Here is a 14330-nt window from a genome sequence, read left to right as displayed (position 1 = left end):
TGCGTGCCTCTACTAATCTACACAGAGCTCACCTAATATTAAAGCTTAGACAAAGAGGACTCCTCAATGTTTATGTTTACATCTCCCAATATCACAAGCTTCCTGTCCATACATGCTTTCTGCTGCACACTGATACAGTCGATGGGGGGAGCTTGGTAGAAAGAAAATAGTTCCACAACAATGTACATAGATTATCTTCAGTAACTGGATATGATTTCTGTAAAATGCTGAGAGAAAGAAGACATCTCTGAGGTAGATAACTCCAACACTCATCGACACACATCAACAACTTCTAGACTTAAATAGAATAACAGGTTAAAAAAAGGGGGTTTCTTTTATTTTGAGGTGAACTGTCCGTTTACAGGTGAAGCCATGAGCCATTTTCAATAACTGAAAAGCGTATATATATAAAAGTGTATTTCATACCCCACATGTTGATGTTATATTGTTGTTTTTACTGATGTTGTTGAGAATTCTGTTGATGTCAACATGTTATGTTCTCCTCCCTCAGGGTGCAGTTGGTGTTGATGGTCCACAGGGAGATCAGGTATGTTTCATACGTTTTAACACCTCTAATTCAAACTTAGATTACTGTTAAGCAGGGGCGTCGCCTGGACCTGAAAACATTCGGGGCTTAGCCCACAGTGGCGGCGGCTGCGGCGCTACAGTGGAATTTTCTACTGCAACACTCCCCACACGCACACATACAGTACACCTGAATGAAGGGTGATAATCAGCTCACGGCATATAGGCAGGGGTAAAGTGCTACTTTTTTGAGTGGGGGGCGGACCTCACCTCCTCTAAGGGGGTCCGGGGGGATGCTCCCCCGGGACGATTTTTTTTAAATATTGAAGTTAAAAGCATCAATCTGGTGCACTTTGAGAGCAACATTAAGAGATCTATGGATACATCTCTCAACACCCAGATGAAACAGAACTGTAAACAGATTTTCTTTTTCTTTATGGATATTTTTACAAATCACTCCCATTTTAAACTCTATTCTTGTTTTACTGCCATATAATATTTCATAACTGTTTTTCCTTTATTCTCTTATTTTTTTTATAATGATCATATGAAGGTGTGCCGCGGAAATAATCTTCTGAATAATTTGTGACCAAACCGTTTGAGACCCACTGAGATAACTTAGACTAAAGTTAACCATCTAACACTCTGAGAGTCCTTTAGCTCACCTGAGCCTCTCAGTCTGACAGGAGAGCTCTCCTCCAGCTTGTTGTGGAACAAACAGCTCCTTATGTCCATTAGTGCAGCTAGCTAACCAGATGCTAACAACACGGGCACCGGAGATGATCAAGTATAAAGATAAAAACTCTCATAATGGAGAAATGAGCTCCCCTGTCATAACTAGTCCGTCTCTCCTGTCTCTCCCTGTCTTCCTCCTTCAGTCTCTCTCCGTCTCTCTCTCTCTCTCTCTCCTCTCTCTCTCTCTCTCTCTTCTCTCCCTCTCTCTCTCTCTCTCTCTCTCTCTCTCTTCTCTCTCTCTCTCTCTCTCTCTCTCTCTCTATCACACTAACTGCCTATTTCCACACACATCATGAGCCGAGCTTGAATGACAAGCACACGTTTATTTTCCATGCAACTCTTCATGATTGGTCTGGGTGTTGCCTCTGTTGCCTTCACTGAAACGCGGGAAATTACAGTCCTGCCGTCCTCTCTTGTGTCATGATGAGGTTCACGTAAATCACGGTTAATGTATTATATTATTGGAGGGAGAATTGTCCGGGGCTACAGAAAAAACATTGGGGGCTAAAGCCCCGAATGCCCAGGCCAGGCGACGCCACTGCTGTTCAGTGTTTAATGGCTCTCCATTAAGAGCCAACATTAATCATGTCATGTACTTTTTATTTCAGGGAGCTGCAGGTGCTGAAGGAACTCCAGGAACTGTTGGAGAACTGGTGAGGAATCAGCAAAAGATAACTGACAGACTTTTTCTGCTTTGGTTTTCATGAAGTCTCAATGCATTGTTGTGAGGAATAAAACTTATGTTAAAAAGTGACATAATTAGGATGAAAAAAGTGTATAAACATACGATTTATCTTTCACTCTGCAGCAACACTTCTACAAACTCTCTGCAGACAAAAGTGCTTATCAATGTATCTTTTTCCTTTCAGGGAGAACAAGGAGAAGCAGGAGAGAAAGGATCGGTAAGTTCACATAAACAAAACATCCTAACCAAATCACGACTCTTCAGATATAATTCAGTCACTGGATACGTCGTGATTTTTTGGGAGCATAACCTCGTTGCTGCAGTTTGGAGTTAAGGGAGATGGAACTGTGAAGCAGCTGCAGGACATTTAGGATTTTACATGAACAGCTGATGCTTCTTGATAAATCTATTGTTTGGATTAGGTATTTTTAAACAACAGCAACTCCTGAAGAAAAGCCTTTCCTTCTTATTTATTGATCTTGCCTTTCTTTTGTTATTTGAGAATATGGACACAGGCCAAGGGGCCCAACATGTCTCACAAAGAGAGTACCAACAGATTCAATGACCACAAGTAAACATAACAGGGGAGGCTGTGGCTCAGTGGATAGTGTGCTGGACTTCGAATCAGGGGGTAGCAAGTTTGAGTCCCACTGCAGTCAGCATGTCGTTGTGTCCCTGAGACACAACGACATGTGGGGATTGTCCACAGTATTAAATGTATGTAAGCAAATCTTAGTCTAACAAATGACATGTAATGTAATGTAATAACAAATCTATCAAAAGCAGAAAATCAACTGCAAAGAGACAGAAATCAACTACAAAGACAAACCAAACAACTATGGAGTGATATCAAATTACATTAAAAAAAATAATAAAGAAAATATTGACTTTATATAATATAAAATAATCTGTTTCTCCACCTCTCACATCAGCTAACCCTATAATAATCCTTTGTGTCTACCTGCTGCTGTTGATAACAGACAGGCCAACCAGGAGAAACAGGAAACAAAGGACCAGAGGGCGGCCGAGGACAGCCGGGAAAAGATGGAAAAGAGGGTCAATCCGGACCACGAGGCATGCAGGGAGACATGGGAGTACCGGGACTAACGGGGACTCAGGGACCAGCGGTAGGACGGTTTTCTTAAAGGTCACCTATTATGCAAAATCCACTTCTCCATGTCTCTTCTACATCAACATGTGTCCCCTTTTCTTCATGTCTCTTCTACATCAACATGTGTCCCCTCTTCTTCATGTCTCTTCTACATCAACATGTGTCCCCTCTTCTCCATGTCTCTTCTACATCAACATGTGTCCCCTTTTCTTCATGTCTCTTCTACATCAACATGTGTCCCCTCTTCTTCATGTCTCTTCTACATCAACATGTGTCCCCTTTCTTCATGTCTCTTCTACATCAACATGTGTCCCCTCTTCTTCATCAACATGTGTCCCCTCTTCTTCATGTCTCTTCTACATCAACATGTGTCCCCTCTTCTTCATGTCTCTTCTACATCAACATGTGTCCCCTCTTCTTCATGTCTCTTCTACATCAACATGTGTCCCCTCTTCTTCATGTCTCTTCTACATCAACAGTGTCCCCTCTTCTTCATGTCTCTTCTACATCAACATGTGTCCCCTCTTCTTCATGTCTCTTCTACATCAACATGTGTCCCCTCTTCTTCATGTCTCTTCTACATCAACATGTGTCCCCTCTTCTTCATGTCTCTTCTACATCAACATGTGTCCCCTCTTCTTCATGTCTCTTCTACATCAACATGTGTCCCCTCTTCTTCATGTCTCTTCTACATCAACATGTGTCCCCTCTTCTTCATGTCTCTTCTACATCAACATGTGTCCCCTCTTCTTCATGTCTCTTCTACATCAACATGTGTCCCCTCTTCTTCATGTCTCTTCTACATCAACATGTGTCCCCTCTTCTTCATGTCTCTTCTACATCAACATGTGTCCCCTCTTCTTCATGTCTCTTCTACATCAACATGTGTCCCCTCTTCTTCATGTCTCTTCTACATCAACATGTGTCCCCTCTTCTTCATGTCTCTTCTACATCAACATGTGTCCCCTCTTCTTCATGTCTCTTCTACATCAACATGTGTCCCCTCTTCTTCATGTCTCTTCTACATCAACATGTGTCCCCTCTTCTTCATGTCTCTTCTATATCAACATGTGTCCCCTCTTCTTCATGTCTCTTCTACATCAACATGTGTCCCCTCTTCTTCATGTCTCTTCTACATCAACATGTGTCCCCTCTCCTCATGTCTCTTCTACATCAACATGTGTCCCCTCTTCTTCATGTCTCTTCTACTATCAACATGTGTCCCCTCTTCTTCATGTCTCTTCTACATCAACATGTGTCCCCTCTTCTTCATGTCTCTTCTACATCAACATGTGTCCCCTCTTCTTCATGTCTCTCCTACATCAACATGTGTCCCCTCTTTCTTCATGTCTCTTCTCTACATCACATGTGTCCCCTCTTCTTCATGTCTCTTCTACATCAAACATGTGTCCCCTCTTCTTCATGTCTCTTCTACATCAACATGTGTCCCCTCTTCTTCATGTCTCTTCTACATCAACATGTGTCCCCTCTTCTTCATGTCTCTTCTACATCAACATGTGTCCCCTCTTCTTCATGTCTCTTCTACATCAACATGTTGTCCCCTCTTCTTCATGTCTCTTCTACATCAACATGTGTCCCCTCTTCTTCATGTCTCTTCTACATCAACATGTGTCCCCTCTTCTTCATGTCTCTTCTACATCACATGTGTCCCCTCTCTTCATGTCTCTTCTACATCAACATGTGTCCCCTCTTCTTCATGTCTCTTCTACATCAACATGTGTCCCCTCTTCTTCATTCTCTTCTACATCAACATGTGTCCCCTCTTCTTCATGTCTCTTCTACATCAACATGTGTCCCTCTTCTTCATGTCTCTTCTACATCAACATGTGTCCCCTCTTCTTCATGTCTCTTCTACATCAACATGTGTCCCCTCTTCTTCATGTCTCTTCTACATCAACATGTGTCCCCTCTTCTTCATGTCTCTTCTACATCAACATGTGTCCCCTCTTCTTCATGTCTCTTCTACATCAACATGTGTCCCCTCTTCTTAATGTCTCTTCTACATCAACATGTGTCCCCTCTTCTTCATGTCTCTTCTACATCAACATGTGTCCCCTCTTCTTCATGTCTCTTCTACATCAACATGTGTCCCCTCTTCTTCATGTCTCTTCTACATCAACATGTGTCCCCTCTTCTTCATGTCTCTTCTACATCAACATGTGTCCCCTCTTCTTCATGTCTCTTCTACATCAACATGTGTCCCCTCTTCTTCATGTCTCTTCTACATACTCTTTCTTCCATGTCTCTTCTACATCAACATGTGTCCCCTCTTCTTCATGTCTCTCCTACATCAACATGTGTCCCCTCTTCTTCATGTATCTTCTATATCAACATGTGTCCCCTCTTCTTCATGTATCTTCTACATCAACATGTGTCCCCTCTTCTTCATGTCTCTTCTACATCAACATGTGTCCCCTCTGTGGAAAGAGACTCTGAAAGTTTCAGGAACAAAGATTCTCTCTCTTTTTGATCCATTTCTATAAAAACCTGTCTGAAAATGAGCTGATCAGATTTTGGCCACTTTATGATGTCATAACGATGTTTTGTCTTGTGTAACCATTAGCCAATCAGCAACCAAGGTAACCCCGAAAAATAAGTAAGAAAATAGTATTAAACAGGAAGGTTTGTTTCAATATTTAACATCATTTACAGAATATTTAGAGATGTTTTATATGAAGTATAACTTTTATGGAACTATATATATTTGGTTTGCTAAAGACCTCACGGCCATGTTTGCATGTGATGTGTCCCATTATAATACAGCATGACTTACAGCTGATCACTATCAATGTGTGGTTTTCAGGGGAAAACTCCAACAGATACTCACATCAGACAGGTCTGCATGAGGGTAATGCAAGGTAAGTGTTTTTCACTTTCTGTTTGATTTGTGCCATACTCATCAAGAATTTAAATCACAATCAAAATGTAAGATAGCGTGGCAGGGGGTCCCTCGACAAAAAGGGATTTTCCCATTGAATTTTGGAATATTGTAGAAAATAAGATCTGTGTCAAACAAACGTTTATGTTGCTGACAGGTTTAGTCCAGCAGGATAATCCCCACCAAATAGTTTAAGCATAAAAACAATCTCCAGAAGTGAATAGCTAACATTACGCTACAAAGGAACTACAGCACGGTCACATTAGCTAAGCTAAAGGCGGCTAATGTTCGGCATGAAGACGTTAAATATGGTCTCTACTTTTATTTTATTTTGTAAAGCTTTGAATTGCCGTGTGCTGAAAGGTGTTATATAAATACACTTGCCTTACCTTACCTGTTGGCAACTTCTATTTTTAAGTCACATAGAAGCTTAAAAATTCATCAGTCAGTATTTACTGATTACAAAACCTAAACATCTCTTCAGCTTGTGACATTATTTCAGGCTTCTAACCAAACACTAGTCAAAGAGCCATTGACTTCAAAACAAAGGAACCCAGAGGTGCTAATATGCTAACTCATTTCCAGGTTTAAGGACTCATTCCTACACCACTCTGTGAAAGCTGTGATATTTTAAGTTTCCCTGGACCAGTGTCATCCTCTCCTGAATATTGTTGTGTAATGGAAGCTTCGAATAAAGAACAGAGCGAGTCTAGTCCAAACTGAACGTTTTTTCTTTATATTATTGTAACCGTTTCCAACAAGAACGGTAGAAGACAGAGACAATGCACTCGACATACTCGTATTCACTTCAAGTCAAAACAGGAAAGAGAATGAGCAGGACACATACTTGCACTTCAAAATAAAAGCATTTCCTGTCAAACATTTCACCCGTAACCTTTGTCAAGAAGCAAATGAACATATTATGTTACTGCCTTAAATAAAACAAGTTACAACAAATATAGAATGTCCATCCTGGCAGCTGTGACCACGTATAAACAAATCTACCAAAAGCAGAAAATCACCTGCAAAATGACAAACATGGGAATTTCTCCACCTGTCATTGTGTTCTTGATTCAGCCAAGTGTTGTCTACCTGCTGCTGTTAGACACGTTTCTATTCAACCTCTGCTCCAAGTGTTGTCTACCTGCTGCTGTTAGACACGTTTCTATTCAACCTCTGCTCAATATAAACGTCCGTCCTGTCCTCCTGTGTCACAGAGCAGCTTGAGTTAACCACAGACATTATTTCAGGCAAACAACAAAAAACACATTCAGAAACCATTGACTTAGTAAAAATGAACCCAGAAGGGCTAAAAAGCTAACTCATTCCTGCACCACCCTACACAAGCTATGACTTTTAAAGCTGTCCTGGAAGAATTGAGTTAAGTTGAGTTTATTTGTTTATAGTGTCGTGGACAGTCCCCATTGATCAACTGTCACAAAGAACATCAAGAATGTCATCTTCTTCCACGTCCACCCTGTCCTCCTCTCCCACAGATCAGCTGGCCCAGCTAGCAGCCAGTCTGAGCAGACCTGAGTCAGGAGACTCAGGTCTGCCCGGCCCCCCTGGCCCCCCTGGACCTCAAGGAGTCAGCGGAGAGAACGGTTTCCCCGGACACAGCGGGTCCCGAGGACTGCCCGGTCTGAAGGGTCCAGCTGGACTACTGGGTCGAAAAGGACCCAAAGGTGAGATCAGCGTCAAACCACCAGAGATGGCAAAAGTGCACACATCCTTTACTCAAGTAGAAGTACAGATACTCGTGTTTAAAAATACTCTGGTGAAAGTAGAAGTACTGACTAAACTTCTTTTTTACATTACATTACATTTAGCTGACGCTTTTATCCAAAGCGACTTACAATAAGTGCGTTCGACCAACAAAATACAAACTTGAAGAAAACAGAATCATAAGTACATCAGGTTTCATAGAGCCAAAACATTTCAAGTGCTACTCAACTGGCTTTAGATAAGCCAGCCCTTTATTAGTATATAAGTGCTTTGTTAATAGTTCTATCGCTCGAATTGGAGTCGAAAGAGATGAGTTTTCAGTCTGCGCCGGAAGGTGTGCAAGCTTTCTGCTGTCCTGATGTCAATGGGGAGCTCATTCCACCATCCTGGAGCCAGGACAGCAAACCCACGTGTTTTTGCTGATGGGAACTTGGGTCCCCCTCGCAGCGAGGGTGCAGCGAGCTGTTTGGCTGATTTCTCAAGTCAAAGTAAAGAGGGCTTTGAAATGTACTTCAGTAAAAAGTACCCATAACTAGCAGCTGTTTTAAAGAGTACCTGACCTCCCTTTATATTAATAGAACAATAATGTCATTGTTCGCTAATGAATGTTTCCATGCTGAACAACGGCAACATGACAACGTTTCCATTGGTCCCTCTTCTTTAGAGAAGACCAGGAAATGATGGATACACGGATCGTGTTCAAATCAATAGGCACGCAATGACTCTAAAGAATAATGATCACGCACCAAACACACATTCAGACTAAAGGAACCAGCTGTTTGGAAAATGAGAGAAGTAGAAAGTACAGGTATTTGAGTTCAACATGTAAGAAGTAGAAAGTACAGGTATTTGAGTTCAACATGTAAGAAGTAGAAAGTACAGGTATTTGAGTTCAACATGTAAGAAGTAGAAAGTACAGGTATTTGAGTTCAACATGTAAGAAGTAGAAAGTACAGGTATTTGAGTTCAACATGTAAGAAGTAGAAAGTACAGGTATTTGTGTTCAACATGTGAGAAGTAGAAAGTACAGGTATTTGAGTTCAACATGTAAGAAGTAGAAAGTACAGGTATTTGAGTTCAACATGTATGAAGTAGAAAGTACAGGTATTTGAGTTCAACATGTAAGAAGTAGAAAGTACAGGTATTTGTGTTCACATGTAAGAAGTAGAAAGTACAGGTATTTGAGTTCAACATGTGAGAAGTAGAAAGTACAGGTATTTGGTTCAACATGTAAGAAGTAGAAAGTACAGGTATTTGAGTTCAACATGTATGAAGTAGAAAGTACAGGGTATTTGTGTTCAACATGTGAGAAGTAGAAAGTACAGGTATTTGAGTTCAAACATGTGAGAAGTAGAAAGTACAGGTATTTGTGTTCACATGTAAGAAGTAGAAAGTACAGGTATTTGTGTTCAACATGTAAGAAGTAGAAAGTACAGGTATTTGTGTTCAACATGTAAGAAGTAGAAAGTACAGGTATTTGAGTTCAACATGTAAGAAGTAGAAAGTACAGGTATTTGAGTTCAACATGTAAGAAGTAGAAAGTACAGGTATTTGTGTTCAACATGTAAGAAGTAGAAAGTACAGGTATTTGAGTTCAACATGTAAGAAGTAGAAAGTACAGGTATTTGAGTTCAACATGTAAGAAGTAGAAAGTACAGGTATTTGTGTTCAACATGTAAGAAGTAGAAAGTACAGGTATTTGGGTTCAACATGTAAGAAGTAGAAAGTACAGGTATTTGAGTTCAACATGTAAGAAGTAGAAAGTACAGGTATTTGTGTTCAACATGTAAGAAGTAGAAAGTACAGGTATTTGGGTTCAACATGTAAGAAGTAGAAAGTACAGGTATTTGTGTTCAACATGTAAGAGTAGAAAGTACAGGTATTTGAGTTCAACATGTAAGAAGTAGAAAGTACAGGTATTTGAGTTCAACATGTAAGAAGTAAGAAAAGTACAGGTATTTGAGTTCAACATGTAAGAAGTAGAAAGTACAGGTATTTGTGTTCAACATGTAAGAAGTAGAAAGTACAGGTATTTGTGTTCAACATGTAAGAAGTAGAAAGTACAGGTATTTGTGTTCAACATGTAAGAAGTAGAAAGTACAGGTATTGTGTTCAACATGTAAGAAGTAGAAAGTACAGGTATTTGTGTTCAACATGTAAGAAGTAAGAAAGTACAGGTATTTGTGTTCAACATGTAAGAAGTAGAAAGTACAGGTATTGTGTTCAACATGTAAGAAGTAGAAAGTACAGGTATTTGTGTTCAAAATGTAAGAAGTAGAAAGTACAGGTATTTGTGTTCAACATGTAAGAAGTAGAAAGTACAGGTATTTGTGTTCAACATGTAAGAAGTCAAAGTAAGAAGTCTTCAGAAAAATAAGTAGTGGAGTAAAGTACTGATAACAGAAAGATGTACTTAAGTAATGAAGTATTTGTACTCCACTACTTCCCACCTCTGCAAACCACCCGTATGTGACTGTGAGGTCGTTGGATTAAACCTCCCTACTGTGCCTCTCTAATCAATGAGAATGTACTGTTGATATGAGGTAAAACAATTAGTAGCAACTAACATTTTTAATAAAATAGTAGTAATGATCTTAATTACAATAATGTATTTTGTCAAGGAGCTTCAGATGCATATTTGTATTACCTCATTTTGATATCCTGTCCTGACTGACCCCCTCAGGGAAGAATCAGGTCACGTTGATGTTAATGAAGCAGCAGATGAGGTGTGAAGCCTCAGCTCGAACTCAGCTAAATATGGAAACTTTAATTACGTGTATCCTCGTGGTGATGGTTGTGTTTCCTGTCTTCAGGTGACGTGGGAGACCGAGGGGACAGAGGACCCGTATTGAGAGGACCCAAAGGAGCACCCGGAGCAACCGGTCAACAAGGTAAAAGAAAAGCATGACGAAGAAATCTGATTTTAGAATGAAATGTCCTCAATATTCAAGTATTTTATCGTCATGTGTTCATAGCTACAGTGTAGATATGTCAATGAAAATGTTAGGTCACAGGCTCCTCCAACAGTGCAACACAATAACACAGATACAATAGTTAAAATAGTGCAAGTAAATACAAATAAAATAGAATGGAAATATCCTCAATATCTGATTGTGCTGCATCAACACATCAACACACTCAGCTTTATTCAACAGTCATCAGTTTGTAGTGATTAGTTCAGAAAGGGATCAAATAAAAAAACACAACTTGGAGTGTTTTTGATAATTTCACAGTTTTTAGCGTAATGTTCGTAGTTCTGGTTTCAGACAGAGGGTGAAAAGAGGTGCTGCAGCACAGGCAGTATGAGACAAATGAAGAGCTTTTTGAACATTAAAGCATGGAGACATGTAGAGACACTACATACTGATATACACCTGAACATCAGCAGGAGAGGACTCTTTAAAGTAGAGACACTACATACTGATATACACCTGAACATCAGCAGGAGAGGACTCTTTAAAGTAGAGACAACCACATACTGATATACAACCTGAACATCAGCAGGAGAGGACTCTTTAAAGTAGAGACACTACATACTGATGTACACCTGAACATCAGCAGGAGAGGACTCTTTAAAGTAGAGACACTACATACTGATATACACCTGAACATCAGCAGGAGAGGACTCTTTAAAGTAGAGACACTACATGCTGATATACACCTGAACATCAGCAGGAGAGGACTCTTTAAAGTAGAGACACTACATACTGATATACACCTGAACATCAGCAGGAGAGGACTCTTTAAAGTAGAGACACTACATACTGATGTACACCTGAACAACCTATAAAATGTGCACGTGAAGCCGCCCAAAGTACACCTTATTTTCTCCATGTGTAGAAACTTCATAAGTCCTGTCACCCACTGGACATGAGTGGGAGACGCCTTCCACCTCATAAGTATAAGTCGCCTAGCACAAGCAACAGCGTTTGAATAATGTCTGGAAAGGACAACGTCGTCCGGGACGCCTCCAAAAATTGCAGTAAGAGGAGAATGGGTACATTTTACTCTAAAGATCTTAGAAAATGTATCAAATATAGACGTCCAATAATTATGAAGATTTGGACATATCCAGAAAGTATGAATGAGGGACCCTGTTACTGACGTACATCTGTTGCATGAGGGATCTACCCCTGGATAAATCTTTGCTAGCTATAGGCTAATAGGTGACCTTTACCTTATTATGTTCTCTTTAATCTTCTCTCAGGTAATTCGGGGCGACCGGCGTACGGTAAGGACGGCCGTGAGGGGATGAGAGGACCCCGCGGTGTTCCCGGTATGTTGGGCGTTCCCGGTCCTCCTGGTCCTGCCGGTGTTACCGGATGGTGCGAGTCGTCTCAGTGCATCCTGCCCATGGTGGCAGCGCCTGTTTCTGCAAAGGACTCCAGCATGAAGGGTCCCAATGAAATGTGAGGAGGGGGAACTGAAAGACTGGAGGAAAAACATCCACGGAAGTTCATTTTGTCTTTAATTTGGAAAGTAATTTTGTTCTCTTGAAGCCATCTTTTTGAGTTTGACATGGAGGTGGACACTGAAACATCTGAAACTCCTTTACATAAAAAAAAGTTTCATTTTTACCTCACTCTTTGCCATCTCTGTACTGTACAATTAGCGAAATGAAGAATTCACTGATTCAAACATTCCTATGAAAGCAACGAGACAAACGTTTATCTGTATTTTTATGTAAATGTGTCAATACGCAAATTATACAGCTGGATGACGTCCATTTTGTTTGTGAGTATCTGTGTTGTTATTCCACTTTAACCCCCGCTGTGCCTCTAAATGGAGGATATGTTTGATAATTTCTCTGTCATGGCGACTGTTGTTTTTGTGAATGGAGGGCGGCGATGTGTGGAAACCTCTCTGACAGTTTTATATGACTTCTTATTTATTATATCAAGATTCAAGGTGACATCTACGAGTTGTACAAAGGAGGAAATAAACACATTTTGATAACCTCTTGCATGTTTTGTATGGGCAAAAACAACCAGGACAGAGTAAGAAAGAACATCGAATTAAAAATGAATTTCTTTGATCAACAGCTTTGAGAATTATTCCTATAAAACCTGATGATCCAGCTATGAAGATAATGCCAAGAAAAGTAGATTTTGAATCTTTAAAGGGGACCTATCATGCAAAATGCACTTTTGTACGTCTTTGATACATGAATATGTGTCCCCGGTGTGTCAGGGAACTCGCCAATGTCAGAAAACACAACCCTCTCTCTTTTCCTCCATACCCAAATCTCTTAAAAAGGGGTTGCAACGGATCTGATACAGACTGATCCAGATTTGAACACTTCTCTGATGTCACAGAAGTGGTGCTACGGCTATTGCGCCAACTCCACCAATCAGGAGGAGACAGCCACGGACATTGCCGTTCGAAAGCGCTGGAGACAGCAATATTGGTAAATGATTTAATATCAGATTATAATATTGATATATGCTGTCTCACTGAAACTTGGTTGAGACATGAAGAATATGTCAGCATAAATGAGGCCACTCCACCCAGCCATATCAATACTCATATTGCCCGAGGCACGGGCCGAGGAGGTGGAGTTGCAGCAATCTCTGACTCAAGTTTACTTATCAATACTAAACCAAAATTAAATTATACCTCCTTTGAAAGTCTCGTTTTTAGTCTTACGCATCCGACATGGAAAACTTTGCAGCCAATCTTATTTGTTACAGTGTACCGTGCACCAGGTCCTTATTCAGAATTATTATCAGAATTCTCTGAGTTTTTATCAACTTTGGTTCTTAAAACAGAAGTAATTATCGTAGGTGACTTTAATATTCATGTTGACGACGATAAAAATAGCCTTACTGTTGCATTTAACTCTATATTAGATTCTGTTGGTTTTTGTCAGAGTGTAAATAAACCAACCCACTGCTATAATCACACTCGACCTTGTTCTGACTTATGGTATTGAAATTGAGCAACTATTAGTCGAACCGCATAATCCTGCTTTATCCGACCATTTCTTAGTAACTTTTGAAGTACTGTTACGAGACTACAAAGCATTAGTCAAAAGCTCCTGCAGCAGAAACCTATCTGTTAGTGCTATAGCCAAATTTAAGGAAGAGATTCCACCAATACTTAACTCGATAGCATGTCTGCATGTAAGGGAGGAAACTTATACAAAATGTACACCACCCCAAATTGATCATGTTGTTGATAATGCTACAGATGCGCTGCGAATAAAATTAGACTCTGTTGCTCCTTTGAAAAAGAAGAAAATAAAACAACATAGATTAGCTCCATGGCATAATGCCGAAACCCGCAAAATAAAGCAAAAGTCGAGACAACTTGAAAGGATATGGCGTTCCACTAAACTTGAAGAATCTCGTTTAATGTGGCATATTACTCTCAATGAATATAAGAAAGCACTGCGTAAAGCGAGAGCAGCCTACTACTCTTCATTAATAGATGAGAATAAGAATAATGCAAGATTTCTTTTCAGCACTGTAGCCAGGCTGACAGAGAGCCACAGCTCGATTGAGCCTTCTATTCCCATAGCACTCAGTAGCAATGATTTTATGTGCTTTTTTAACGATAAAATTGTTACTCTTAGAAACAAAATTAATGACCTCTTGCCTTTGACCAGTATAGTGTTATCAACGGCTCCCGGAAACGTAAGTTCTAATATT

General features: G+C 40.1%; 1 protein-coding gene across 1 annotated transcript in view; it reads left to right on the top strand.

Annotated features, from left to right (window-relative positions):
* Nucleotides 1-12638, top strand: part of col9a1a (collagen, type IX, alpha 1a) — a 32758-nt gene extending 20120 nt beyond the window's left edge. The window contains 8 exon segments of the mRNA XM_034200242.1: nt 512-547; nt 1869-1913; nt 2130-2162; nt 2926-3072; nt 5881-5935; nt 7452-7640; nt 10494-10571; nt 11888-12638. Coding sequence (XP_034056133.1) covers nt 512-547; nt 1869-1913; nt 2130-2162; nt 2926-3072; nt 5881-5935; nt 7452-7640; nt 10494-10571; nt 11888-12093 — 789 coding nt within the window. The 3' untranslated portion in view covers nt 12094-12638.
* Nucleotides 12639-14330: the final 1692 nt, after the last annotated feature.

The sequence above is a fragment of the Gymnodraco acuticeps genome, unplaced genomic scaffold (assembly GCF_902827175.1).
Source record: "Gymnodraco acuticeps unplaced genomic scaffold, fGymAcu1.1, whole genome shotgun sequence".
In the NCBI taxonomy this organism is placed as follows: domain Eukaryota; kingdom Metazoa; phylum Chordata; class Actinopteri; order Perciformes; family Bathydraconidae; genus Gymnodraco; species Gymnodraco acuticeps.
This window is presented reverse-complemented; position numbering and strand designations above follow the sequence as displayed.